Source organism: Chaetomium tenue (assembly GCF_020726465.1).
Source record: "Chaetomium tenue strain MPI-SDFR-AT-0079 chromosome Unknown F5144scaffold_2, whole genome shotgun sequence".
Classification (NCBI taxonomy): Eukaryota; Fungi; Ascomycota; class Sordariomycetes; order Sordariales; family Chaetomiaceae; genus Chaetomium; species Chaetomium tenue.
The window spans coordinates 4,751,024-4,778,880 of NW_027117330.1; the positions used below are offsets into that span (position 1 = coordinate 4,751,024).

Consider the following 27,857-nt stretch of genomic DNA (forward strand, 5'->3'; position numbering starts at 1 on the left):
TCGACCAAGTTCTTTAGATTTCTGGTTGACATGATACATATTAACTAATTTATCCAAGATATAACTTGCTAATAGCGTAAACACTACATCATGACCCGTTGCTGGGGGTATCTTTCTAGCAAACAAACCGGCCCCAACACCAAACCAACGCTCGTTACGCCATACATCATAATAATCATAACCATCATTTCAAGTCCTCCAATATTTTTGTATCCAAAACCTGGTTTTCCCAAGGTGCCACCTCCTGTTTTTGTTGTTGTTGCTGCTGTGGGTGGTGATCCTGACTACTCAACCGCCGACTAGGCCCAACATCAGGAGCCAACGTCATCCTCGAGTCAGGCCAGCCCGGGCTCAACCTTTCCCCAAGCAAACTGCCACCCCTCGCCCCCTGACCTTGACCCCCCCCAGACAAACCACCCGCCTCACCACCACCACCACCACCACCACCGCCCTCCACATCCCCCTCCAGCACACTCCCTCCCTCCCCCCACCCAACCCCCCTCCGAGCCTGAGCCTGATCCCCCTCCGGCCTCCCCGGCGGCACATCCGCCAACACCCGCGCCCCCCCCACCACCCCCAAAAACCCCGGAAACACCCCCGCCCCCCCCATCAACACCACCACCACCACCATCGACACCTGCACGCTCCCGCCCCCCCTTACAATCCCATACGCCACAAACGGCCACACCCCCGGCCCACACCCGCCCATCGTCAGCCACGCGGAAGCCTGCTTCGTGCGGGTGCCTTGCCCGCGCAGGCCGAGCGAGAAGATCAGCGGCCAGATGGGGCCTTCGGAGAGGTAGAAGAGGGTGATGGGGATGAAGGGGAGGTTGGGGTTGGTGCGGTGTTGGGTGGGGGTGGTGGCGCGCGGGAGGACGGCGGTGGTTAGCGCGGAGAGGGCGGCGGTGAGGGTGCAGAGGAGGAGGAGCGTGCGTGGGGTGGGGAGGTAGCGGAGGTAAGGGGATGGGGGGTGGGAGGGGGAGTGGTGGGGGTGGGGGTGGGAGAGGTGGGCGCGCGCCATGCAGAGGAAGCCCGCGAGGAAGCGGGAGAGGGCGAAGGCGCTGTGGGCGATCAGGAGGTAGTTGGGGAGGGAGAGGGCGAGGCCGGTGGAGGGGTCCATGCTGGTTTCGGGGGCGGCGAGGGCCGCGCTGGGGTTGGTGGTGAAGGAGGTGATAAGCTGCTCGACGAAGAGGGACATGTTTTCTTGGGCGGACACGTAGCACCATTGCGCGAACACGGCCAGGCCGACGGTCCAGGTGCGGAGGGAGATGTTGCCGATGGACTTTTGGGCGGGGTCGACGGGGGAGCGGGAGGCGAGCTCGGCCAGCTCGGCGTCGCTTACTTCGGGGAGCGGCATGTAGTAGAAGAGGAGGGCGAGGAGGACCGAGAGGAGCGTGACGGAGAGATAGGTCCATTGCACGTCGATCAGCGTGGTGGAGTTGACGGTGCGGGCGGGGCCCACGAGGCGTCCGACGAAGAAGACGCGGTCCGCGAGCAGGCCGCTCAGCACGCTGCCGACGGCCTGGACGCCCTGGGCGAGCAGCAGTCGGGCGTCGGCATACTCGGGCGGGCCGCACAGCACCAAAAAGGGGTTGGCGGCCGTCTCGAGCACAGCCAGCCCAAAGCCAACCACAAAAGTACTCGCCATAAACCCCCCGTACGCGCCCATCACCGCCCCCGGCCAGAACATGACCGTCCCAACACCATAGATCAACAACCCCACCATAAACGTCGCCTTAAACCCACCCACACTTTCATCCCCCACCCTCTTCCCCCTCCTCCTCCTCACACTCACTCTCCTCGCCCTCTTCCTTCTCCTCTCCCTATCCCCCCCACCCCCATTCCCACCCCCATCCCCACCACCCCTCCTCGTCCGATGATGTTCATCATGCCTCAGCAACCACCCCCCCACCACCAACGGCCCCAGCAAATACCCGCCCCCAAAATACACCGCCGTCAGGCTCAGCACCTGCGCGCGCGAGATGTGCGCCACCACCGCCACCGCGCCGTTGAGCGTGTTGAGCAGGCCGTAGGAGAAGCCCCACAGGAAGAAGAGGATGCTGGCGAAGGCGTTGTAGCGGAGGGATTCGGGGGCGGTGGTGGTTAGGAGGTTTTTGGGGCGGGCGAGGGTGATGAAGGTGGCGGGGTGGTGGTGGTGGTGGTGGTGGTGGTCACGGGGGTGGTGGTGGGTGGAGCTGCGGTGGGAGTTGCTGCGGCGGCTGAGGTCGGGCGAGGTGGTTGGGGTTGGGGTTGAGGTTGAGGTTGAGGCTGTTGCTGCTGCTGTTGTTGTTGTGGGGGGTGGGCGCTGGGGGATGGGAGGGGCGGTGGTGGAGAGGAAGTCGCGGATGGAGATGTCGTCCGAGGCGGAGGCGGGGGTGGGCGCGTCGTTGTCGACGGCGGGCGGGGTGAGGGAGAGTGTTGGTGCCGGGGGGGTGAGGCCGGTGCTGGCGAGCATGGCGCCGATGGACGCGCCGCCGCCGCGCTGGTGCTCGTCCTTGCTGGTGCTGGTGCTGCTGCTGGTGCCGGTGGCGCGGGTGCTGCTGCGCAGGGTGCCGTCCGGGTCGACGAGCATGGCGGGCAGGATGCGGATGATGAGCGGCTTGAGGGTCGGGATGCACGCGCAGATGATGCCCACGTTGACCTCGACGGCCGACCACATCAGCGAGAGGGAGGCGTTCCACGAGAAGCCGCGGGTGCGGCCGAAGCTGGCCATGGGGTCGGCCGTGGAGGTCGTCGGGATGTGGTCGATGGCTCGCTGGAGGTAGTAGATGCGGACGACGTCGACGATGGTCACGAAGATGCCGAGCGCGAAAGTCATGACTAGGATGGCCTTCTGACGCGGGGGCAACCGCATGCCGGTGAGGACGGGGATGGGCAGGGCGAGGATGGCGAGGTCGGTGGTGATGTTGACCGGGGCCGAGCAGATGAACTCGGTGAGCAGCGGGATGCAACGGGCGGCCTTCACACTGAGGTCCCAGGCCGCATCGGTCGGGTGGCACTGGAAGATGTTCATAAAGGTCAGGATGGTCCCGGCAACGTTGACGATGCCCAGGACGAGCCACGATGCCAGGCGGAGGACCTTCAGCGTGTTCTTGGACAGACGCAGGTAGAAGATGAGAATCGACGTCTTGGTCGCCATCAAGGCCGGGTTCTGGACATGGGTCATTAGACTGAAAACCAAAAGCGGGTTCGGCGATACGCACGTAGAGGATAGAAAAGACATATTCAGCCATCCTCAGACCGGCCTGCTTGTCCGGCTCGATATCTTCATCATGCCTTCCCAGGCCGTGCGTGGTGCCCAGGTCGATGCTCACACTCAAAAACACGGCGATGAGCCAGGCCAGCACGATCATGTAGTCGTCCCAGGCGGTCCGGCGGACGATGCCGACGCGGGACACCAGGCGGGCGGCGACGAACACGGTCGAAAGGGCCAGTACCGCCGTCGTCACGGCGAATACAACCGGGCCCCGGTCGGGGAAGCCATCGTCGTCGGCTTCCCCTGTGTCCTGGCTGGACATGATGGGCTAAAGATGGATGAGTGCGATGATGTATGTCGTTGGATGTCCTTGTATGTCGCTGCGTGTCAAATCAGTTGGGACTCCTCTGGGGCCGTCGCCAGGCCCTATCCTCTCGAAGCTCGGGGACGGCTCGGCGGGATAGTAAGACGGTGCTCTGGTGGCGGTATATGGCTGGTCCTGAGGCCATCGCTAAGAGGACGAGTGCTATCTAAGGTGCTCGGGGACACCGAGCTGGTGGCTGCGCTATTGAGGCAATATTGGGCACGATAATGAGATGGTCGGTCTGTGTCCGGCCGTCTGGTGTATGGCAGCTGAGTCTCGGGGGCGTTTCTGATGAGATGAAACTTCGCACACGGTCTTTCACACCATTTCATGACATTTCATGGTGTCACGAGTCAGGAGGTGGGCACCCCCTGGGCTTTGGAAGGTGTGGAGTTGAGTGGCAGTGTGAGTTGAAAGGCGAAGAAAACTTTGTAGGATTGATTGCCCTTGTATCCTCTGAAGATGAATTGAAGGATGGCAGAGACTGAAATTGGCAAGAGACTGGCATGGACAAGGAGACTTGGCCGAGTGAATCCTCCCCAGCCTTGACCTTGTCTACCCAACTTTGCTGACTTCCATGTTTCCCAACTCACCGCTTTCCAGCGTTGCATTGAACTTCCATCTCCACGATAAAATGGGCCACCGAGGGCATGCCGAGCCTTGGGAAGCTGCAGCGTAAGCTCAGGCAGAAAATGGCCGAATTGAACACTGGCGAAGTGGGCACTTTTCACTGGATGACAATGGCTTGCCAGAAATCCCTCGTCTATTTTTGATCGACGGAAAGGGCAAGCAGTCTCGAGGCACTGCAAGCCACTTGCTCCAGCACACTTGGAGCCTTGAGCGCCCCGCCAGCCGCGAAGCCAAGAAGCCAAGCAACCAGTCCGTCCGATGACATAGCCAGCCAGGCCCCTATCCAATCATAGCGGGTGCCATTGCGAACTACCCCTGGCCCCGAGTCCTTGTTCCCCTCGTGTCGTTCGTTCACGGCCAAGGCACTCAAGCCTCTTGGCATCGGTACGTACTGTAGACTAACGGGTGATGGACTCCATCTGAAGAGGGGTTACAAGAAAGGGACCGAGGGGTCGGTGCCGGGACCTGTGGGGGAACCCCTGGCCATTGACGGGTCTCGCAAACACCACCGGTGTCGGCTCTCGCGATCACTGGCATAGTGGTTCCCATTCTGATCCTACAAGTTGTAAATGTACACTGTTTACAAGTTAGATTCTTGACTTACAAAGCCCCTTTCCAAACAATCAGGCTTCCGTCGCCCTCCCCCCTGCCCTCTCGTCAACATCCTCCTCAAATCCCCTATCATCATCACCCTTCGTCTCCGCCGCCTGCCACCCCGTCCCTGCCTGCATGACCAACACCAACACGCACATGGCGGCAGCCGACTTGTACAGCACCTCCAAGGCCCGTTCATATCCAACCACGGCAACCACCCGCTCGGCTGCGCTCAGAACCCCGTCCTTCCATACCACCGCGGGGCTGCCAATGAGCACGGTGATCAATTTCTCCCTCGCCTTGCCCAGCCCCTCACCACCATCCAGTTTCTCGAATCCGCTCACAAGGGCATCCCGTAGCGTCCGCGTAAACACACCGCCGCCAATGGCCGTGCCAAAACTGCCGGCAAACCCGCGGAAGGTGGATAGCAGCCCAGTGACAATAAAGTGCACATCGGGGCTGGACAGATACAGCAGATGCGCCAGAGTGTAGTTAAGCGCTGCGCCGGTGCACAGCCCGTTGACAAAGACAACCGTGACGTACAGCCCGATCGACGTAGCCGCGTTGCTCACGAAGGCGAGCACAAATAGTGACATGGAGAACAGGGCCAGCGTCAGGAGTCCGGGAAACCAGAAGGACCCGGCGTGGCGGATATGCAAGGCCCCGACGAGCAGGCCGCCGATGCCGAAGCCGGCGTTGGTGGGGATGAGGATGGAGCCTGCGAGGGCGGGCGACAGGCCGCGCACGGCGAGGACGAAAATGGGCGCGTAGAAGAGCACCGTCCACCGGGCGGCCATGAAGCCGAGCTGGGAAAAGCAGGATAGCAGGACGCCGCGGGATTTGAGCACGGTTAGGGGGAGAACTGGGTCCTTGGCGCGGGACTCGACGGCGAGGAAGATAGCGAGGGTGACTAGGGAGAGGCCGATGGGGAGCGGTTGGATGGTCCCGGAGAGGCCGTAGAGGAAGAGGACGATGGTGACGGTCTGGGTAGTTAGTGTGGTTGTCTTGGGAGAGAGAGACAATGGGTATTTGGAAGGCCATACCAAAGATACAGCGCCGGCGTAATCAAGACCAGCGAGCTTTTGCAGTGTCGTCTTATCCTTGGTGTTTTCATCAGCCGCGAAAGGGGGGATGCTGAGGCTGACACCGAGACCAGCAAGGGCGGCCATTGGGGCTTGGGCTCCGAATAAGAGCCTCTGTGAATGGTTAAATACATTATCGTCGTATAAGTAGTGGACGGAGTGTTTCTTACCCATCCCAGTACCGGCAGCAAAGCACCAAACACCACGGCGCCGGCCGACACACCGAGCGTAAACCCCTGACCACTGTTAGCTTAGATACATAAGTAGTGTCACGTAGCACTCACAGCGTTGGTCAAGCCAATCCACAACCCTCTCCGTTTTTTCGAGGTGAGCTGGATGACGAGAATCATGCACAACGTCATGATGCCTCCGCTGCCGACGCCCAGCATGACCCTCCCGAGGATGAACACGGCAAAGGTCGGCGCCACAGCGGTCACCAGAGCTCCCACAGAGAAGCACCCCGAGGCTAACAAGACCATGGTGGCCGGCGAAAAAATCATGGCTAACCGACCGGCGAGAGGGGCCACCGAGGACATGCTGATCATGTAGGCGCTGGTGAACCACATGGCCGACTCATAAGCATCCAGGTCCGCGGCAATGGTCGACTGGGTGGTCGAGATGCCGCTCATGTTGCTGGCTGCATCGGGTTAGTATTCGTGCATCATTGGCCTGTATTGTTTGTTTGTGCTGCGGTAACATGGTACATGAACTCACCCTGCAGGAAGATGAGAGCCCACATGCTGAACACGATGCAGGTTGTCCGCTTCCAGCCGAGCGCCGGCTGCTCCGGACCGGGGCCGGGCTGCCGATAGCTTGCGGGTGAGCCATCCCGGACGGTTACGGAGCTGGACTCGGAACGGAGAAGGGGTGTGTTCTCGGCCACGGTTGGTGAAATTGCCGAGCTGTCGTCGTCGCCGTGCCGCCGCGTGTTGAAGGGGGTCGTCATGGCTCAACGATTGTGGTGTTTACATTCGACTCAATTGTTCCGAGCGCGCCATACAAAGTCAATTGAGACAGGCTGTCTCAGAAATTCGATGAAAATAAGAGATCTAGACGTTTCATACTTTTGTTTTTTTGTTCAAACCGGAGACTTTAATTGATTTGTAAGTCGAGCCGGGGCAGGTGGAGGATCGTTCTGTCCGCGCCTTCCTCGGTTCAATGGAACATACCTATGGGTTTATACTTGCTGTTTGTTAGTGTCCAAAATATCCAATTGACACTAGCCTGGTTCCAATTCCGACCTCGGTCATACCTTGCCTTAGTTATCATAAGAAACCTAGACAGTTAGGAGAGACAAGACGAAGTCAAAGAATCGAATCAAATTACCTATCACAACCCTAACCCTTTTATACAATTTTATTATTTCTTCCCCCCACCATGCAATCCAATGCCGACAAGAGCCCCTCGATGCCCAATTCGAGTGCCCCTCCATGATAGTTATTAAACTCACTCACAACTCACTCCTAACCCGCCATCCACAACCCCAGCTAGGCACTTAACACCACTACCATAACCATTACAACCACCACCACCACCCACCATGCCCCTCCAAGACACCTACACCCTCCCCGCCGCCGCAGACATGCACGTGCACCTGCGCAACGCCCCGGGCCCCATCGCCGCCCTGGCCACCCCGACCATCCGCAAGGCCGGCATCGACACCGTCTTTGTCATGCCCAACCTGGCGCCCCGCCCCGTCGTGTCCGTCGCCGAGGCCCTCGCCTACAAGGAGGCTCTGCAGCAGCTGGATGGTGAGGTGAATTATCTGATGTCGTTGTATCTGCATGAGTTGGTTACGCCGGAGGTTATTAGGGAGGGGAGGGGGAAGGGGATTGCGGGGGTGAAGGTTAGTGGTTTTTTTGTTTTTGTTTTGTTTGTTGACTTGATGATGGGGAAAAGGGGGTTGACCAAGGATAGGCCTACCCCCGCGGTGCAACCACCAACTCGCAGTGGGGCGTCGTGTCGTTTGATCCGTTCCATGACGTGCTTAAGGCAATGGAGGAGGAGGGTGTTGTTCTGAACCTCCATGGCGAGGTCCCCAGCAGCGCTGCCGACGGTGTGACGGTCATGAACGCTGAGATCAGGTTCTTGCCGGTGCTGAAGGGGCTGGTGGAGAAGTACCCCAAGCTCAAGATCGTGCTGGAGCACTGCACTTCGGCCGATGCGGTTGAAGCGGTCAAGTCGTTGCCTGAGAATGTCGTCGGGACGATTGTAGGTCTCCTTTCCGCTCCTGAATGACTGGATACCGGTGTTGACTCTGTAGACCGCCCACCACCTCTCCCTTTTGGTAGATGACTGGTCCGCCAACGTGGTACGTTCCTCTCCACTCCCCCTTTCCATACATGTCAGCTAAAGCCGCCCAGCACCACTACTGCAAACCCTCCGCCAAGTCCCCCGAGGACCGCCGCGCCCTCCTCAACGCCGTTGTCACCAGCAACGGCAAGTTCTTCCTCGGCACCGACAGCGCCCGTACGTACCACACCCATCTTCATCCCTCACAAAGCTAACATGGTCCCCACCCCCAGCCCACGACATCACTTCCAAAAAGGGCAAGGGCAACACCGCAGCCGGCGTCTTCACCCAGCCCTACGCCCTCGGCTACGTATGCCCCCCCCCCTTCCCCTTTCCTCCCTCTCCCCAACCCCCCCAACCCCCCCACCCCAAAACTAACCAATCAACCTGCCACTAACCACCACCCCCCCACCCCACACAGGTCCTAACCGCCCTGGAAGAGGCCATCACGCGGGGCGACATCCCCGCGGACTCGGTGACCGAGGACGCGCTCAAGGGCTTCCTGTCCGAGTACGGGCGGCGGTTCTACGGCGTGGCGCCCGCGACGCGCCAGATCCGCCTGACACGCGACGCCGCCCGCGTCGAGGAGTCGCTGCAAGGGGAGGGGGTTGAGATTGTGCCGTTTCGTGCGGGTGAGTTGACGTGGGGTGTTGAGTGGTTGTAGGTTGTAGGTTGGTTGTGGTTGTGGGTTCGCTATGTGGCGGGGGGGGGGGGGGGGGGGGTGGGAGGTGAGGAAATAAAAATCAGGCGAGCGGGTGGGAATACCAATGGGGATTGTAAAATGGGTTGCGTCGGGGTCTAAAAGTATAACGGAAAAGGATGGTAGTCGATAGAACGCACAGCGGAAGCCGTTTATATAGAAATGACATTGGGATTTCATGCTTTTGCTTCCCTCCAACCTGTGTGTGATAGATATGCTATGCCGCCAAAAGCCCCTGATAATTTATATAAAATCAACTGGGCTGCTTTATCGCCTGCCATCCGAGAACGCCACCCACCAGTTAACACAAACAATTTCCATCCTTATCATCCACGAACAGGCATCTCTTCGTTGACTGGCAAATTTCCGCCTTCACATACATCTCCGCCCTCACTCCAAACCCGTACCTACACCCTCGACGTATTCGCACCCCCCGCAACCTGCCCCTGCCCCTGCCCCTGACCCGCCGCCGCCGCCGCCGCCGCAGCAGCACCCCCACCCGCGCTCCCCGGCCCCGCCCTCTTCCGCTTCACCGGCTGATACACATCATTGAAATTCATGGACACACCCAAGAAGCGCATATCCACATCCGGCTGGTAGGCCAAATCGCCCAGCAGGATCTGCAGGCGGGCCTTGAAGCTGGCGCCGAGCTGGCGCAGACGGTCCTGCAGCGCGGGCAGCTCCGACCGGAGGCTGTCGTCGCCGCCACCGCCACCGCCGGCAAATGAGTCGTCTTCGTCGCCGGTGGTGAAGGGGTCGTCCCGGGGTAGGTCCGCGGCGGGGCCGGACAGCTTGGGCTTTTTGTTGGGGCGCATGTGCAGCATGCTGGCGGCGTCGGCTTCCTGCCGGCGGGTGAAGTCCGAAAGGGACCAGCTGTACAGGCCGTCGACGCAGTCGCGGTATGCGAGCATGGTGCGCAGGAGCTCGCTGAGTTGGATCATGTAGGAGTTGCGGTCTTCGGAGGCGGCGGCGCTCGCGGTGGTGGAGTTGGGGTCCTGTTGGGCGGCGGCTTCTTTGAGGGAGTCGTGGTATTGCCGGCGGCGGGCGCCGAGGAGGCCTTTGTGGGTGATGGAGGTGAGGTATTTGGTGTGCGCGGTGATGAGGTCGTCGAGCGTGCAGTCTTCCTTGCGGATGTTGGTTTGCAGCTCGGTCCAGCTTGATTCAATCACCTCGAAGAGGATGTAGTATTGCAGCTGGCCGACAAAATGGACCATCTCGGCGAGCACGCCGCGGGTGCTCTTCCAGGTCAGGAGGACCTCTTCGTCTGAGGTCTGGAGAACACCGCGCGAGCCGGTCATACACTTGCGCCAAGTCGACGACAGGGCGAACTCGACGCGCTTGATACGCCAGAGGAAGTTAAACACCTTGAGGTATTGGCGGTTGCCCCATTCGGTCACAACCACGTCTACAGGGGCGTCAATCTTGTACTCGAGCGTGAAACAGTCCCAGCCGATGTCGCCGTGGCTGAGCTGGAGCATGCGGGCATCGAGCCGCCTGAGGACTTCCTCGCTGTCGTACTGGGCGTTGGAGCCGCGGATGGCGTGTTCCAACTGAGCTGTTAGGGTGTGGCGGTACTGTGCAAACGCCGGCCGGTCGAGGTTCGCCGCAAGGGATTCCATGAGGAGAGCAATAAAGTCGCCCTGGCCGAGAAGAATGTAGTTCTTGAGCCCTTGCAAATGGTCGAAGATGCGGAAGCGGCTGCTCATGAGATCCATCAACCGCCGCATTGTTGTCTTGTATGCCTCATCAATCCAAGTTTCAAGCGTCGCCGTGTCGCCGTAGCTGAGCGGCTTAGAAGACGTCTTGCTATAAGCATCGACCCATTGACTATCACCGCAGCTGTGTCGGATGAAGTTGAGCGACTTTCCGATCAGAAAAACCTTCTGGGCGAAGTCTGCTGTGGTGATACTGGGGACCATGCGATCAACCACTTCGTACTTTGAGTTCCAGACACTAGCATGGCCCTTAGCCTTGGACTCCATGCGGTCCTCATCGTTGGGGCTCTGCTCCCTGACAAAGAACTCTAGGTGTGGGTCTGATAGCTCTCCGTCGTAAATCCAACGCCGGAGGATGTCGTAGAATGGCCGTGTTACGTCGGCCAGAAGGCGCTCTGCAAAGGCTGCCACTACGGGATCGCCGTGAGAGGTGGAGAACCCGTGTATCATGCTAATGATTTGCCCGCCGTGCTTGGTTTTGCTTTCCTCCGCGATCAGTGACATTAATCGCAAGCCCATGGTGGCCTCCCGAGTCCACACGACACAGCGTTTTAGGGTCACGCCGACCTTGCCAATACCACCGCGGGGAGCAGACTCATCGATGACCGAAAGGGCCCTTCGTATTTGCGCTTCGAGGGTCGCAACAAGAGTCAAGTACGATCGGAGCTCATTGTTAATGGCAGCTCGCAAGCTCTGCCCAAGCAGACCCTTCGCTTGAGACTTGACAAAGTTTGCTAGTCCCCTGTACAGTAACGACGGCTCGGCTAGAGTATGGAGGAGAGATATTATCGGCGGAGGGAGAGTAGGGGGTAGCTGTAATGCAGTTTCCTTGGCGAAAGGGAGGCTAGTGGACGACAGCCCTTGGAGTGTATAAGGTAAATCTCTTAATAGGACCATCTCTGTCGGCTCAAAGTCGTTCGAGTTGTCGGCCAGCAGGGTGGATTTTATCGAGACATCCCTTGGAGCCTTTTTTGGGGTGCTCTCGACGGGGGGTGGTGGTGTCGGCGGCGTCTCCTCGGGCTCAGGCTGGGTGCGCTTGGGTCTCTCTGTCTGTAGTTTCTTCAAACCCCCGGGCGCGAATGCATCGCTCACAGATCCTTCTTCTGGGGTGGCGACGACAGTTGGTGCCCTTGAGCGCCTCTCCTTTTCAACGGCTCGCGGGGGTGGTCGTTGCGCTAGAGGCTTTGGCGGACTCAAGGGCAGGGGTTCGTTGGGATCTGGAGAGTCGGAAAGCTGCAAGAGCAAATACAATATCGCCCATTTCTGGGTTAGGACTGGTAGTGACAGAAGCCTGGTGTAGAGGTTGGAAAACCTCAGGGCCTGGCTGGGGTTGCTCTGGATCAGCTTGCGCTTGATCAAGTCCGAGGCATGGTTGACGTCGGAAGAGACAGCGGGAAGGGCCTCATGCCTAGGGGGTGTGTCAGCGGCGGTATATTTTGTATACGATCAACAGAGGGTCCTCACTGTTCAATGATATTCCGGACGAGCTCGAAGGATTCATCATGTTTTTCTTGCGCCGTCTGCTCGTCGTCGTTTGGGTTGATGGGCACCAAATGCGTGATCAGGCTGTCGATGGCATTCGAGATGTGGTTGCGATTATTGTTGGCCATGGCTGCATGATGCCGAGCTATAATGCAGGGTTATTCAGGATGGCTCGCTGAGCGGCAGTTTTATTTTATTGCATCGCCGTTCGTCGCTGTCGATAGCTTAGGAGCGGGGGACGCGACGCGACGAGGGGACAATGAGCATCAGGCCTGGAGGTCCTAACGAACGCACGGCACGAACGCCAAGAACGCCTTAGCGGTCGCTCACACTGAATTTGACCCTGTGGGGGACCGGTACCCCCTACACACACAACCTTTGGTGCTAACCTAAGTACCCCACGCTGCTGTCACCCGGATTCCCGCTGCAACGCCCGCTGCCCTTGTCGCTGGAAGCTCCATCAAAATTCGACCACCACCGAACCCGCCTGCCCAAGACCGACCACCTCAGTCCGGCGAACTGACCATAATATCATCCATTCATCCACGCTACCCTGCCCGATCCATCGATTTGAATCGGAAATTTTGATCGCATGAATGAGGCCTACATTTTGATGCGCAAATGAACGCGGCTTCGCCCCACGATTGTGCAGCATCTCGTGCGCGACGGTTCTGACGCCCTTCTTTCCGCGCTCTCGCCGACCGCATCCCGCGCCCGCTCTCGCTTATCCGTGGCCGGCCATACACCGCGAGCTCCCACCACCATGGTCGACATCAACCCCGCCGCCCTGAGTCGGCCATCCATCAGCCTCTCGACGCCGGTTCTCTCAAAGCAGTCTATCAATGTTTCGGTGCCGTCAATACACAAGGCGCCCAAAACCAGCCAACTTATACCCGCCCGCATTGACATCGAACCGATCTACACGGCGCTCAAGGCCAACATCGGCACAGAGCAATGGCCCACCTACAAAGAATCTATAACCAATTTTCTGATCGGTATTACTTGGCCGTCTAGCGCACATCTGTGCCAATTGGGAATGCGAATGTATATGCTGACAAGTTTCGCGTAGGTCGTCTTAACCAGGCCGAGTTTAGCGAGCGCATCGAACCCATACTCGCCTCCCCCGATGGCTCCAAAGAACACCTCCACAATCAGCTTATCGCCGCCATATATGGCAATGTCACACGGGAGATGCCCGACCAGGGCCTTGCGCCTTGGGTCAGCACAAACGATAAGCCGTCGCCGGCGACCGGGAGCAAACCCGTTTCTGGGGATGCTGCCGAGCGGAGGTTAAAGGGGGAGGTCATGCAGCTCCCGGCGCGTGACAGGAGGCGCATCAAGGATCTTGCACACAACGACGTGAGCCAGGGCATGCAGTGGGGTATTGCAGAATCCATGCTGACGGCGTGCCTCAGTTTGATCCGTACGAGTCGCTCGCGAATGTGTTTACGGACCAGGCCCGGATGCGGCCCGCCAAGACGGCCGAGGTGCCTGCCAGTGCGGGCGGCGGGCTAAGCCGGATGAGTATGCACACCACACCCTGGCGATCGTCAAACCTAGCTGACGTCCTCGAGACTTTGACCTCGAGATCAGGAAACGCTATGCGCAACCATTGGCCGTCGAGTCGGGCGAGTTCCCCGACGTCAGCAATATCGAGGCGCGGATGCTGCCTTTCTGTTACGAGGCAGGCCTCGCATCCGGACATGCGCCAGACGCAGCGCAGTTCATGTCGATCGCAACTGAGACGTTCATCAAGGAGGTCATGTCGTCGATATTTAGCCGCACACGAAGCAACCCACCAGGCGACTCGGGCAACGCCGGGTTCGGGCCCAACAACACCTGGATTCAGACACACAAATACCGACGCCAGTTGGCCAAGGAGGAGGAAGCATTTCAACGGGGCGAGGTTATCCGCGACAAAACGGGGCTGTTACCTGTCGAAGCCAAAGCCGCGGGCGAGCGCGGACCGCTGGGCATCGCCGATCTCCGACTCGCACTGGAGATGGGCGACTGTGGCCTCGCAAACTTCCCCATCATCAGCACATCGGTCATCTACGGTTACCGGGAGGGAGAGCTGGAGAACTGGGACGACTATACATACGTGGACGGTCGCGACAGGATCACAGACCTAGACGGCGACGTTGAGATGGGCGGCGCTGAGACCAACGGGATCGGAAAGGAACCTGAATCACTCACTAACGGGGTTTTTCATGGTGACCATATGGACATCGACAACGACATGTGGTGGGAGGGCACTAACCCGGCAGAGGGGGGCCTGCTCGACGGGGTTCTGGATTCTTGCTTGGCTGTTAATTGACGCTGTGCAGAACCCGGCGAGCGCTATATACCAGCGATTATTTTTTTTCATTTTTTTTTTCTGATTACACCAGGAGTTTCACGGAGTCTCAAGGACGGCGTTTACGAAAGGGGCCGCGGTGGGCGGCGACCGGCTGCTTACGCATTGCATCGGCACTGTCATCTTTTCTTGGTTGCGACGTGCCCTGTATAACTTCTTGGGTGGACTCAAAAGGGGCGGGCACATTCTGGCGTCGAATCGGGGGCATACCAAGGAGCTGCTGTGGATGAAAGAGGGCTTTTTGTACTGTATTTTTATGAACGATACCCGGAAAAGCCCTCGTGGAGACTGGGGGGTTGATAGTTTTGGTCCTCGGCCGTATATGTACCTACCTCGGGTAACCAGGTATTTTAAGCGTAGATGATATGGTTATTCATATGCGTCAAGTTTCCCTTGCAGGGCAGTTGAATGAAGTCGCTAAGTATGGACCATGTTCTAGGAGGGCTGGGTTGAGGTGGCTGGTGCTGAAACGGGCGCTGAGTTGACAATGGAGGTTAGGTAGTTACAGGGGGTTCCAACAGGGGTGTCGCGTAACTAATTGGATCGACCCATTAACACTCCCAACGCGTCTCACAGCGCGTCTTCCCCACCATATCAACCCTGCCACCTGCACTCCCATCCACCCATTCTTTTACACCAGCACCGGTTTCGAAGGGCAATCTTTAGCATATGCTCTTGAACCAGCTTTCAACATAATATTTTAGACCCCAAATACTCCCAATTGCGGGCACAATGGCCTCTTCTAGGTCTCCGTCTCCCTCTCTGCGCCGCTCGCGCAGCGTGTCGCCCACCACTGCCACGACGCGTCTCATCCAGCAAAACCGCTTTGGCGCTCTCTCCGATAGCAGTTCCGAAGAAGAGGATGCCATCCTCCGTCCACGTGGGAAAATGGCCGCTAGGATGCAAGCCCGCGGTAACGAGCCACAAGAATCAGAATCAGAATCAGAAGCTGCGGATAACGCGAGCACGACGCGAGGCAGCCCGCCGAGGGAGAAAATCCCCGAAAACGAAACCAACCAAGACGAGATTGAGGAGGAGGATGAGGAGGACGGCATTATCACTGCGCGTCCCAGGAAGCTAAAACCCCGGGTTGAACGAAGCTCTACCCCAGAACCGAGGCCACACCAGGCCGCGTCGTCACCCGGTCTCTTTATCTCCCCACAAAAGGACGCCCCCGATTCACCCGGGCTGTTCGTCTCACCATCCAAGCCTCGGTCCCCTTCTGCAGATCAGAGCGACGACGGTCCTCCCAGCCCAACCGGCTTGTCGAAGAAGCCCGCATTTAAGGCCCTCGTCGCCAGGAAGCGACAGGAGCGCCTTGCCAGGGAGGCTGAAGAGGCGCGTAAGAAGGCTCAACGGAGGGCAGCAGCCGGTCATGATGATGATGACATTATGGCTGACGACGAAGACGACAGCATCACCGACGACGATGGCGGTCGCAAGCTCACTCAAGAGGCGGGCGCATCACGCCCTCCACGTAAAGCCAGCAAAAAGGCACTCGAGGACATGAATCGCGAAACCCAGCGGTTGACTCGGAGTCTGCAGCTTGCTCACGAAGCCAAGGTGAAGAAGAAGCTCTCCAAGTCGGCCTTGTTTGAGCGGTTCAACTTCAAGCCTGATGGTGCAGCCGCATCAGCTGAGACCGCGCCGGCCGCGAGCTCAAGCCGTGCCCCCACACCAGTGTCTATTCAACAGAGCGATGCTGAGATGAAGGATGTTGAGACGCCGCCTAGTTCGCCGCCGGTACCTGGGAAAGACGGTGCTTCTGAGGATGTGCCTCCTACGACAACAGAGAATAAGGGCGACGAGGATGACTTCCCCGCCCTGGAAGGACTTGTCCAAGAAGCTGCGGCGCGCAAGCTCGACAAGGGCAAAGGCAAAGCAACAGCTGCCGATCTGGAAGAGCAACCCAGCGTTGAGCTTCCACGGAAACGCAACATCCGCGTCAAGCTCCCTCCTCTCCAAGCCAATAATGTCTCCGTCTCCCTGGACTTGGACGACGATGACGACCTCCAAATCCTGCCCAGCCGCAAGTCCAAACTCGACGCCATCTTCGACCGCATCCCCACCAACCAAGCCCAACAAGCCCACTCCCTGCAAGTCCTCCGCCGGCTCGCCCACCTCGACGACCCGGAGAAGAAGCCGGCGCCCCCGGCCCGCGCAGGCAACAAGCTCAAGAAGCAGCAGCAGGAGCCCATGATCACCGCCGGCGAGCTCCACGCCAACCTCCTCCAGCGCGCCCGCCACCAGGCGAAGCTCGAGCGGGACCGCCACTTGGAGGCCCTGCGGGCCAAGGGGGTCCATGTGCAGACGGCTGAGGAGCGGGAGAGGGAGATGCAGGATGTCGAGGACATGGTTGCGAAGGCGCGCCGCGAGGCTGAGGAGCTCATGGATAAGGAGCGCGATGATGCTAAGGCGGAGAGGAAGAAGAGGCGGGCTGCGGGTGAGGATGACCCCCTCGGCTGGGATGACGAGAGTGATGATGATGACTATGAGGAGGAGGAAGTGGTGGAGGAGAAGGAGGTTGAATTGTCTGGCTCCGAGGAGGAGGAAGACGAAGAAATGGAGGAAGAGGGCGAGGGTGAGGGCTTGGTTGACGATGCTGCTGAAGTCGTGGAGGCGTCGGAGACTGAAGAGGTCGAAGAGCAGGCCGACAACCAGGACTCGGACGACGAGGAGCTGCCTAGTTCCATGCAAGTCCGACGTAGGGGGAGAAAGCAGGTCACCATCGTTACTGACGATGAGGATGATGCTGAGCCTCTTGTCAAGGCAACCCCCCGGCCCAAGGCTCACTTCTTCAACTCGCCGTCAGTCCGCAACGCCGAGTCGCCTAGTGTGCCAACATCGGTCCTGCGATCTGCTACCAAGACCTTCATCCCGGGCCTCCCTGTTACCGGGCCGGCCGGTCTGGGGCTCACTCAGATCTTCGCCGGCACCATGGACGACAGCCAGATGGGGCCAACCCAGACATCGCCCACCCAGCCGCGGCCCACCTTCGACGTGACCGCCTTCCCAGACTCCAACTTCTCTCAGACCGCGCAAGAGGCCTCAGAGGACCTGTTTCTCGACAGCCAGCCGAACCGAGAGACGCAGGCCGAAACCCAGGGCGTGCAGATCCGCTTCTCGCAGTCCCAGATGCACGGCTTCGATACCTTCTTAGAGGAGTCCGCAAACCCGACGCAGATGTCGGAGCTCATTGAGCCAACCCAGGACTCGGGCTTCCAAGACTTCTCGCCGCTCCGCCAGCGCTTTGTTGAGCCCCCGGTTTCCACCGTGGAGACAGTTCCCGCCGGCCAGACTCAGGCGGAGGAGCAGATGGAGTCGCCTCTGGTACGCAAGACCGGAAAGCTCAGGCGCAAGAATGCAGTCGTGCCGGAGTCGCCCAGTCGTCGTTCTGTTGCCGGCGAGGATGAGGTCGTCGAGGGTTCCGTGGCCGACGAATTCGGCTTCGGCACTACCTCCAACAACGCCTTCGCCGCCATGAAGGAGGCTGCACGCAAGGAGAAGAAGCTCAAGGAGTCCTTCGACAAGAAGAAGAGCAAGGCCCGCGAGATGGTCGAGGAGCAAGCCGAAGAGTCTGAGGACGAGTACGCCGGCCTCGGTGGCGCCGATGGTGAAGACAGTGACGATGACGATCAATCTGTCAAGGAGATGATTGATGACGAGACCAAGGAGAACGAGGGCGACGAGCGGAAGCTGGCGGCTTTCTATGCGTAAGTCGAAGTCACTTTATTATCCCTCGAATACACAAGCTAACCTGCACAGTGAACGCGACCGCGCCGATGATGAGAAGCAGGTCGAGAAGCTCTTCCACGACGTCACTACCGGCCAGCTCCGGCGCAAGCGTAACGGCAACTGGGACGACCTGTCCGACTCTGACGATGGTGGCGAGGCCCGCCGTCGCATGAAGCGCCGCCAATTCGCCAAGATGCAGCGCACCCTCTACGCCGACGAGCGCATCAGCAAGGTTGCCGAGAACCCGCGCAACCAGGCGTTCATGCGGACCATTGAGGACCGCGGCAGCGATGACGAAATGGACTTTATCTTTGCGCCGCCGCCGCCGCCACCGGGGGCGGAGAGCCAGGAGACGCAAGCTTCAAGTGCCGGCCCGGCCGCTGTCATCCCCAACAGCCAGCCCCAGGCTGCCCCTATGCCCAACCCCCGCCGCACCAAGATCGGCAAGAAGCCCTCCAACATCGGCGAGATCCGCGAGTCGCTCTCCAACCTCCTCGACGAGCCCTTCAACCCCGCATCCTCTCTCATCCCCGCCACCGAGGTCGGCTCCTCAGACGACGAGGCCCGTCCCCAGTCCTCGCACAGCAACTCCAGCGCCTCCAGCAACAAAGAAAACCGCAACCCCCGCCGCAGCAAGCCCGCGCCCGCCATCATCGACCGCATCAACCTCAAGCGCAACTCCTCCACCGCCTCCTCCGCCAACAAACTCGCCTTCGCCTCCGCCACCACCACAACCTCCACCACCGGAGCAGCAACCGGAGGCACATTCAAAGTCCCCGCCCTCCTCCGCCGCGCAACCACCAACTCCCTCCTCTCCACCACCTCCTCCTCCTCCACCTCCACCTCCACCTCCTCCAGCATCACCGCCCACACCACCACCAACACAAACACCAACACCAACACCAACGCCGCGCGCTCCGCCGCCGCCGCCGCCGCCCAGAGCATGAAGATCAAGAAGCCCGCCGGCAAGCGGTCCGGCGTGAGCTATCTCGCGCGGGAGACGGAGCGGCGCGCGGCGGTGGCTGAGGCGGAGCGGCGCAGGGAGGCGCGCAAGTTTAGGGGGGCGGAGGGGCGCGGGAAGGTGGTGGGGGGGTTGTTTGGGGGGGGGAGGTTTGAGTAATAGTTTGAGGTTTGGGTGGGACTGTGAGGTTTGAGTGGTGGTGAGAGGAGTGGGATGGGGTTTGGGGTGGTGTTAGCTATCTGCTTGCTTTGGCTGTGTGGGGTCGGGTTTGGGTTGGGGCGTTTGGTTTGGGGGTGGTTGTCGGGTAGTTGGTTGTTGGGTAAGGGCACTTTATTTGTCTGCGTTGGTCGGTGTTTGGTTTGTTTGGGTTGGTCTGGCTGGATAGGGCAGGCAGGAGTGGGAAGACTTGTACAGAGAGTGTTGTATGGCATGGCATGGATGGGCATGGTTGGGTTGTGTTTTCGGAAACGGATTAGGTACTTCGTAACGGGTAGGGGATTCGGTCTAGGAGTTGGAGTCGTGCAATAGAATTCGGTATCAGCTCACTTCTTGATATCGACGACCTTCGAGTGACCTGTCCAACCTATCGGTCGTTTTCTGGCATGAGTTAGCCAGCAAAGAAGAGTAGCTAAGTAACAACCGGTTATCTCTGTGATGGGCGGGCACCCATGGTCTTCACGAGACCATGAAGTCAAACACCACACCGGGCCCACAACCCAGCAAATTCCACAAAGTAAACACACATGTGACATGGTAAGACTCAAAAACAGTAGAGGAGACTGATTCAAATGATTGAATACTCATATCAGACGCTAAGCGCCAACTATCGAACAGCAGCCCACGGCAACAACCATCCCCTATCTTGATCGACAAAGGAAATGATTAAGTAGGTAGTAGTACGTACATACAGGGTAGGTCTTGCCTCTAAATCGTGTCATGCCGTCGTATGGTCGTGATGATCCTCCGCCTGCCACCGAGAACAAAAGAAAAAAAAAGAGAGTAAGATGCGAGCGCCGAAGCATCCCGCCAATGCGTCCCGCCAAAAGCCAGTCCATAGCCAGCCAGCAATGCAATGCCAACCCTGCCGTAGTCTATACACGCATGCATGTATGCTGCTCATAATACACGTCTCCGTAAAGAGCAACGAGACGAAATCGGCGCCAGGAAAACCCCAGCACCCATAGTTCGAAAACCGTTGTAACTCCGAAACAAACCGACACCCGAGGCCGCCAGTAAATGCTGCGTCCTCAAAATTAACCTCTCCAGTTTGCCGTTCCTATCCGTCGCCGCGGAAGGCCATGCATCCCCAAGAGCGCCCGATCGTCAGGTCGTCTCCGTCAAGAATGCTATTTCCCAAACTCCATGACCAGCCCAAGGGGGAACATGGTCCAGTGTTAACGACGTCGACCGCAATGAAATCCCCGTCGGTAAATAGATGCAGTATTAAGGCGCTCGTTGGCGCCATCCCGCGTGTTGACTCATAAACGCACATGGCATCGTTGATAATGCCGAAAGAATGTTGGAACTGCAGGATCGCGCCAGTCGCCCACGTAAACTCCATACCGCCCGCACATCAATCGATCCCAAACGGCCCCGATGTCCCACAGCCATGGGTACCGAGCTATGATAGCTGGCCCATTCAACTCCATACTCCGACATATTCTCCTGCCACGCCCCCAAAAGTGGCGGCATATCCAGCACCTTAGACACAAGAGCAGATGGTGTGCTCCAGGGTTGTGAGGGTGTCGTATTAGCGTTCAAACATCCATCATCTCGGTATCCACAAACTCTTCCACAGAGGGGCCGATGCGGGGACCCCAGTTGCCCTCGAACACGGTCGCGCCAGCAGTCCGGTGGTTGGAGATCCAGGATACAGGTTCCGACTCCAACACTTGCTCAGCAGTAGGACGATCCGCCGCGTTGGGTTTGAGCATCCATTTGACGAGGTTGTCAAGGGAATGCGGGTCGTTCGGGTCCAGCATAAAGCTGGGCGGGCGTTGAGACTCCGTCCGTTTCTGGGCGCCAAACAGATTGCTCGCGTTGTGTGTCATGGCCCCATAGGGCAAGGAGCCGCGGCGAGGACTGATGCCAAGCCCAACCTCAGGTCCGTCGGACACTTGAGAAATGCCGGAATCATGGGCAAGAGGCAGGCCATTCGCATCGCGGGTAATGGCGCCGGCTTCACCGCATGTGAGCGGAGGGACAGCGCTCAAGTCGCCTGCCCGAAGCGCCTGCCAGGTCGGGCCGTTATCGGGGAGAAAAACGTTGCAGGCAATCTCCAAGATGATGAGGCCGAGGGCGAAGATGTCGGCAGGTTTGTCAAACTCTCCACGGAGAATCTCGGCGGCGATATACTCGCGATCGCCTTCTCCGTCAATGCCCTTGGGGGCGGGCCAGCTCGTCGCCAGGCCAAAGTCGCCGATCTTCAGATAACCGTCGAAATTAATAAAGATGTTGGCCGGCTTGATATCAAGGTGGATAAAACCAGCGGAATGAATGGCAGATAAACCCTAATCTTTTGTCAGCAATACGAACTTTTAGAATTTGCAACACCTCAACTCACCTGAGCCGTCTCCAAAAGAATCTTCCAGATTCTGAAATCATCCAATCGGCCGGCCTGTCCAACAGACTTGAGGAAGCCATCCAGGCTGCCCTCGCTGCAAAACTCGGTCTGGATGTAGAGGTGTTTGTTGTGTTCCCAGCTGTCAATAAACTGCACAACTTTACTGCAGTGGCACAAAGACTGCAAAACGGCAACCTCGCGAAGCTTTGTGTTGCGATCGTGCACACCTTGAAACGGTAGGAGCTTCTTTACCGCGTAGACCCTATCGGAGCTAGGGCTCGAGGGTGTCCGAGGCGTGGTCGACAACGGCATCATGAAAGAGCCGGGAGCGGACGACTTGACAACCCGATATACCTGCGAGAATTCGCCCTTGCCGACAACTTCCGACTTGTCAAAGCGGGAGAGCAAGGACTCGTCAACATCGCCGGGACCAAGGCTATTCCGAGGAGTGATACTCAATCGGCGACTGGCAAAGCTTGAGAAAAGTTGCCGTGCCTGCGAGTTGCTCGGAGTAGCCGGGGTCCGGGAAATCCCGGCGTTGCCGTCCTGCAAATGCGAAATCGACAGACTAGTCGGGTCGGGGGGTGTCATGGAGTGCCCTGGGGCGTCGCGGGGAGTATGGGGCGACATATTTTCCATGTTCAAAACGCTCGCTGTCGAGGGACCATCAACCTTGGCATACTGCCCGGCCGCGGAGTTGAACGTCGCCAAAAGAGCCGGCGAAGTTCTCGCGGGCGCGGGCGTGGTGAACGAGACGGGATGCGAGCGGCTTCCGGCCACCGAAGCGAACGAAAAACCGAGGCAAGGTGAGCCGCCGCCGGAGAAAGGAGTAGAAGGCCGGGGTGGACGTTCCACAGAAGGAGAGTTGTCGTTCGGTAGGTCATCCATGCTCAGGGTGACAGGATCCGGCTTAGAGTTCGCGTTCGTATCTCTCGGGTCCCTACCAAGGCAAAACTGCGGAGCGCGGGCGGCGAAGGAACGTCTGTCTCCGGGCGACTGACCGCCCTCGTTCGGTGCGGTGTGCGACTTGAAGAACAAGTTCTTCGTCGGTGTAGGAGGGAGATCGTCATGTGCTTCAGGGAGTTCATCGTCGTCCACGCTAAGCATGCTCCCCTTCCTCGTATGGCCGGAACGAACTTGCTGGAAAAGGAGGCTGTTTGACTTATCCGGAGTTCCAAACAAGTTCCCGCGGATGGGTGCAGCGACCGCACTGAAAGGCGTCGAAGGGCTGCCGAAAGAAATTCGAGATCGACGTCCGCCACTGCCACCTTGCGGTGGGAATGTGGCCGAGTAATAGGGCTGCTTTTTGCAAGGCGTGTCCGGCATCGCAGTGGCCTTTGCTCTGGGATGCTCAAGTGGACCACCGTCAGGATTGCGGTTCATCTTGGAAACGAGGCCAGTCGACATAAAGGCCGACTGCAACGGCCTAGCCCCTTTGTAATGGGGGGTTGAGGCCTCTTCGGAATCATTCACCGGCGGAAGGGATCCCGGGGGTAGCGACTTCGATAAAACTTGCGGCAACAGCGGCCGCTGGGTTGGGAACTCCTCATCGGCGTGACTCAAGCCGGATGAGGATTGTGGCACGAGCCGGGACAGCGGGTGAGGGTGGTTCGCTGTTCGTTGAGCCGGGTGCGGCGACATGGTCGCTTGGGAAAAAGGATTTGATCGCTCTTCAGGCGGGACGTATTGATCCAGTGAGAGCCTAGGCCTGCTGCGAGCGGCCGGCGTACCAGGATCAGTCGCGAGTTGTGCCAACTGCTTCTCGCCTGCACGTCGACCCCAGGAAGGTTGTGTGTTGCCTTGGCGCTGCTGAAGAGTGCTTCTACGAAGAGAAGACGTGCGCTTTGGCATTGCAGGCGACGCCACCAAATCGCGGAACGGCGACTGATAGGTGCCGGTTAGTTCGTATTCATGATCGCCGTCCTCATGGATGTCGAAATTCTGCGGCGGCGGCGCAGGGGTCTGGTCAAAAACCGAGGGTTCAGCTCCCGAAGTCGAGATCCCATGGAGACTCCGTCGCTTTGCGACTGGGCTCCCAAAGCTCGTCTGTCCAAGACTCATGTCCGCGTCGCTCCGCTTGAGCGGGCTGACGGAAATGGAGGGAAATGGCTCGTTGTTGACCTCCATGAATTTTGAGAGGCCGTTCTTCGTCGAACCCGAGACGTCGAGATGCAACGAGTGGCGCGAGGACCGGTCGAGATTCCCACGCGTGGCCGGGCTCAACGCGACCGGGCAATTCGGATATGTCGTGTTCTCTTGGCCGCGCGATTCGGCGGAAGAGGAGGGTGGAATAGGGTTGCCCGAATCGGGCGACGGACCAAAAACCCGCTTCAGCGGGCTCTTTGGTGACATGCGCGACCTAGATAGGGGTCGAGTCATCGGCTTTGACCGCATAGAGCGCACTGAGAGCTTTATATTTGGTCTGAATGGAGTCGCAGTTGTCTGTAGTTGTGGTGGTGCCGAATAGGAAGTTGGCGAAAGCGGTCCCGCTGAGAAAGCTGGTGTTGCTGGTGTGGTTGTGGGCGGGACTTGCTCAAAAATGGCACGTGAACTTGGGGTTGGTGATTGACGCAATGCAGCTGAATTAGCTGCAGGTGACGCAATGCTCGACAGCCTGAATTTAGAGGGCGACCGTGAAAGTGATCTCCGGAGTGATCTCACAGTTGAGCTGACATCGACGTGGTGAACATGGGTTGGCGAGGGGAGTGTAAGTGTGCCCCCGCTTCCACTTGAGAATGACATGTTCGCTTAGTCGCACTCTTCTTTGCTGCACTCGCAAGGATGTGGCTCACGCGCAACTTCCGATCAAACCTCGAACAATAACCTTGGTCGCGACCGGTTAATGCTTCTAGAAGGTGCAGGCAAAGCGCAAGGCTAGCAACTTCTGACGGTATAATTGTCGGAGGGTGTCACCGGAGCAAGTGCGGAACGATGTACCAAAGCACGCGCGTAGCAGGCTAATGGTGTAAAGAACAGTGATCGGACAAGCGGTCGATTGTTGAGAATAGCAGGTTTGTTGTTTTGTCTGTTTCCGAAGAGGCGAAACCAGTCGACGCTCGAGAATGGAAAAAAAGGGCGAAATTGGTGTTGCTGGAATCCGTTTTATTGACAAGCAGGTTCTTGCCACCACAATGCTGATGCGATAAAACAATGTCGAAAAGAGCGAGATACGTCAATCAGATCAGGTGGCCATCAGGCATTGTCGGGTCGGTCGCCACTGCCTCTTCTTGCCCAGTTGGCTGATTGGAAACAGTCCTCCTCCAATAACACTCCGTCCAAAGTCCTGCCTTCCTTAAATGCTGTTACTGGTGCTGGCCACACTCATATCGGATGAGAAGGTACGATGGTGTAGGTGGATATCGGGGTTGTTCGAGGTTTCCCGCACGTTGCGATTTGGTGAGGCGGGGAAAATGACCAGCCAAGCTGGGATATCGGTTTGCGATGCGATCAGCGGGGTTAACGCAATGACTAACAGGTCTTGTTCCAAGGGAGAGAGAGGAGCAGCAATATCGAACGGCGTTGCGGAAGGATGGCGGGATGAGACCGAATTCCAATGTTCAACTTGTTGGCGATCGCAGCCAGTGTGCAGACGAAAAGGAAACCCGAAGGAGGGCAGATGGTGCGGCGAAGCACACAAGAAGATGGGACGGCGACTGTTGTTTACTTGGCGGATTTCACGCGTTTTCGCGTTCAATGGACGCGTTGTGCATGGGAGGCCCTTGTCGTGCCTGACGTTAGCGTCGTACCACGACCCACAACCACCCGCTAGGTCTTGCCAAGCACAGGGTCCAAGGGGTGGTGTGAGAGAGGCTTTGCCACCTGCAGCTAAACCCCCCTCCTCCCGCAGCCTCACATTGTCATGATTGTTCCCAAGGCCGGGGACAAAGAAAGCCGCCCATCACTGTCGTCACAAGTGCAATCTGCAGCTGACCGCTGACCAAAACAGGCGGCAAATGGCATAATGCGTAAAATGGGTGATATCATATTGCCTCAAGGCTCCATCTTTTGCTATGTACCTAGGTTGCCTGGTTGCCTGGCTTGTTTGCCACCAAATCATGGAAAGCCGATCCAGCCCATTCGAACCATTTTCTACCAAAAGAAGTGGGATGATTCTGTTACAAACCCTCAACCTCACCGCCTCCGACGAACCGGAGTGTCCCCCATGGCAGACGTTCGAGACTCTGAGCGGTGAAATTTTCCATTTTAATGGCAGTCGAAAGCTTCCATGTGCTTTGAATCAGACCTTGAGTGGTGTCCAGAACCAATCGAATGTCAGGAACAGGGTCACAGGGGGGCCTTCCACAGAAAAAGTGTGTGTGGGGTTGAAATGCAAGATCTGCTAGATTCACACCGCTCACGCATTCTCCTCGTTCGACGTCACTAGCGGCAAGGCCACATTCGCCTCTCGAAATCAGCCAGTTGCTGTGGGATGACAGGTCCCGGTCTCACCAGTTGCCGCATGTCAAGCGCATGCAAGAATGCAGGTCCGAGTTTGAAACGTGTGTGTGTGCGGCTATCACAGGCCTAAAAAAAAGGGACAGTTCTGCATTGTGCCTCCTTCAAGCCTCAAATATGACCGCTTGTGGCCACATCTGAGGCCCAACTCACCATTGGCGTCATTCTTGGTCAGAAGTCAGTCGCATTGCCACCGCCGCCTTCGCCGAATGACGAAACTGTCATCATGATTAATGCCAGTGAGCTCTGCCTAAAACTCAACATGTTTGGCCCCAAACAGAGAGCAATTTCTCAAGCCCTTTTTATTTACTTTTGGCCCAACGCGTCGAAAGTAAACAACAGATGCTGGACCGAACGCGACTGCATCCTCGCCTCGCTTGGCCCTCTTCCAAATCGGGTAAATCTCGAAGAACACAAACTACCACACACGAATTTGTAGAGACGACCCCCAAGGAAGAAAAGCCCTAAGAAAGAAAGAGAAAGAAAAAGTAACTACTGCAGTACACCCTGGTGTCCCCATCCACCCATCCCACCAGCCCAGCCGCCTTCTTTCACCCTGGCAAGAGACGCGTTCCCTCGGTCCACACCAGCCTTTCCCCTCTTTCCTCAACGTTCGCTTCCAAGTTTGGACCCCTCCTTCCCACTGCTCCCACCTCCCTCCCAACCAGTCCCAACGGGCCCAGGGGGGCGATCCCAAACTTCCGACTGGACGTCGCACACCGACCCTGAACCCTGATCACCAACGGCCCATGGGGAGGAACGAGGGACGGGAGAGAATGGAGACAAGCAAGAAGATCGACGACACGACGCGGAGAGAGTGTGGCTGGCGGCATGTCACTCTTTTTTTTTTCTTTTTTTTCTTTTGCTTCCTCCCATCCCCAATTTTGACCACTTTGTTGTTGTGATTTCCTCTTTCGGACTGCGCGACCAACCGCGACTTACCGCGTCCCACTCCTCCCCCACCAACTCCCACTCTTGGCGACGTAGGTACGGAGTGCACAGTTCATACTCTTTTGTTGCTCCGACGGGACCCCATTCAGCGCCGCGAACAAGCACAAGCGCGCCTCCCCCTGCAATCGCCAAAACTCAAAACAAAGTGCTGACCCCAGGAATCCCGATTGTTGCAAGTCGAAACGGGTTGGTTGGTTGGTTGGTTCGGCCTGTGGTCCGTGTTTTTGGCGTTGACTTGCCATGCCATGCTTGCCCGCCCGCCGTCGATCGTCCCAACTTTTTCGCCGCGCATCCCCAATCCGTGTGACATCCCGCATTCCTTGGCCCTTTCCAAGTTTCCGTCCAACCCGCGTCACTGATCCTGTCCTGTCCCGTCCTGTCCCGTCCCGGCGGGAAGAGACAGCAGCCAGTCAAGCCAGTGACGACGGGCGGACCGAGATCCATCGTTCATGCACGCAGGGCGTTCGGATGCGTGGTTTAATCCGAATCTATACTAGTATACCCCCTTCTCTCATCTTGCATTGCATTAGTAGGATGCATCGTGACGGGAGATGGTCCCCCCCTACATACATGAAATCGGGGGGTATGCATATGATGCGGTGCGGCACGGGCAAAATAGAAACAGGTAAATAAAATAGCAGATTGCAGGAGTTCAAGACGCCGAAAAGTGCATTTAGACGCATGACGGTCCTGATTCACACTAATATTGGAAGATCATAGTTTCCTTTTTCTCGCCGTTTCCGTGTGTCCAGATCGAGTAATTCGTAAACAAATCCGTAAA

The 27,857-nt window shown here is 58.1% G+C and overlaps 9 protein-coding genes across 9 annotated transcripts; 4 read left to right on the forward strand and 5 right to left on the reverse strand.

Annotated features, from left to right (window-relative positions):
• Position 1: 1 nt before the first annotated feature.
• F5144DRAFT_643271 (uncharacterized protein) lies at positions 2 to 3,518 on the reverse strand (the record flags this gene model as incomplete). The annotated part of the gene is made up of 4 exons (XM_066792813.1): positions 2 to 463; positions 594 to 637; positions 700 to 3,151; positions 3,204 to 3,518. The coding sequence occupies 4 exons, from the start codon at positions 3,516 to 3,518 to the stop codon at positions 185 to 187; spliced, it is 3,090 nt and encodes a 1,029-aa protein (XP_066647277.1). The 3' UTR covers positions 2 to 184.
• A 1,129-nt stretch (positions 3,519 to 4,647) lies between these two features.
• Positions 4,648 to 7,141, reverse strand: F5144DRAFT_564686 (major facilitator superfamily domain-containing protein). The gene is made up of 5 exons (XM_066788434.1): positions 6,581 to 7,141; positions 6,151 to 6,503; positions 6,037 to 6,102; positions 5,828 to 5,980; positions 4,648 to 5,767 (listed from the first exon to the last, which is right to left on the reverse strand). Exons 1-5 carry the CDS (start codon positions 6,810 to 6,812, stop codon positions 4,814 to 4,816), a joined length of 1,758 nt encoding a protein of 585 aa, XP_066647278.1. The 5' UTR covers positions 6,813 to 7,141; the 3' UTR covers positions 4,648 to 4,813.
• Positions 7,142 to 8,872, forward strand: F5144DRAFT_564690 (uncharacterized protein). The gene is made up of 6 exons (XM_066788435.1): positions 7,142 to 7,712; positions 7,784 to 8,077; positions 8,130 to 8,177; positions 8,230 to 8,335; positions 8,392 to 8,468; positions 8,580 to 8,872. The coding sequence occupies exons 1-6, from the start codon at positions 7,407 to 7,409 to the stop codon at positions 8,820 to 8,822; spliced, it is 1,074 nt and encodes a 357-aa protein (XP_066647279.1). The 5' UTR covers positions 7,142 to 7,406; the 3' UTR covers positions 8,823 to 8,872.
• Positions 8,873 to 9,034: 162 nt separating this feature from the next.
• Positions 9,035 to 12,332, reverse strand: F5144DRAFT_507208 (Spc98 family-domain-containing protein). Its single transcript, XM_066786484.1, has 2 exons — positions 12,038 to 12,332; positions 9,035 to 11,981 (listed from the first exon to the last, which is right to left on the reverse strand). The coding sequence occupies exons 1-2, from the start codon at positions 12,181 to 12,183 to the stop codon at positions 9,266 to 9,268; spliced, it is 2,862 nt and encodes a 953-aa protein (XP_066647280.1). The 5' UTR covers positions 12,184 to 12,332; the 3' UTR covers positions 9,035 to 9,265.
• A 141-nt stretch (positions 12,333 to 12,473) lies between these two features.
• Positions 12,474 to 14,827, forward strand: F5144DRAFT_564694 (transcriptional regulator of RNA polII, SAGA, subunit-domain-containing protein). Its single transcript, XM_066788436.1, has 4 exons — positions 12,474 to 13,050; positions 13,125 to 13,414; positions 13,471 to 13,579; positions 13,630 to 14,827. The coding sequence occupies exons 1-4, from the start codon at positions 12,819 to 12,821 to the stop codon at positions 14,370 to 14,372; spliced, it is 1,374 nt and encodes a 457-aa protein (XP_066647281.1). The 5' UTR covers positions 12,474 to 12,818; the 3' UTR covers positions 14,373 to 14,827.
• Positions 14,828 to 14,998: 171 nt separating this feature from the next.
• On the forward strand, positions 14,999 to 19,266 carry F5144DRAFT_528404 (MRC1-like domain-containing protein; the record flags this gene model as incomplete). Its single annotated transcript, XM_066786880.1, has 2 exons — positions 14,999 to 18,124; positions 18,177 to 19,266. Exons 1-2 carry the CDS (start codon positions 15,144 to 15,146, stop codon positions 19,264 to 19,266), a joined length of 4,071 nt encoding a protein of 1,356 aa, XP_066647282.1. The 5' UTR covers positions 14,999 to 15,143.
• F5144DRAFT_564699 (uncharacterized protein) lies at positions 19,257 to 19,704 on the forward strand. Its single transcript, XM_066788437.1, has one exon. The coding sequence runs from the start codon at positions 19,321 to 19,323 to the stop codon at positions 19,633 to 19,635; it is 315 nt and encodes a 104-aa protein (XP_066647283.1). The 5' UTR covers positions 19,257 to 19,320; the 3' UTR covers positions 19,636 to 19,704.
• On the reverse strand, positions 19,680 to 20,298 carry F5144DRAFT_145538 (uncharacterized protein). Its single transcript, XM_066782424.1, has 2 exons — positions 20,012 to 20,298; positions 19,680 to 19,704 (listed from the first exon to the last, which is right to left on the reverse strand). The coding sequence occupies exon 1, from the start codon at positions 20,212 to 20,214 to the stop codon at positions 20,032 to 20,034; it is 183 nt and encodes a 60-aa protein (XP_066647284.1). The 5' UTR covers positions 20,215 to 20,298; the 3' UTR covers positions 19,680 to 19,704; positions 20,012 to 20,031.
• Positions 20,299 to 20,864: 566 nt separating this feature from the next.
• F5144DRAFT_590923 (uncharacterized protein) lies at positions 20,865 to 24,049 on the reverse strand (the record flags this gene model as incomplete). Its single annotated transcript, XM_066790207.1, has 2 exons — positions 20,865 to 21,617; positions 21,671 to 24,049. The coding sequence occupies 2 exons, from the start codon at positions 24,047 to 24,049 to the stop codon at positions 20,865 to 20,867; spliced, it is 3,132 nt and encodes a 1,043-aa protein (XP_066647285.1).
• Positions 24,050 to 27,857: the final 3,808 nt, after the last annotated feature.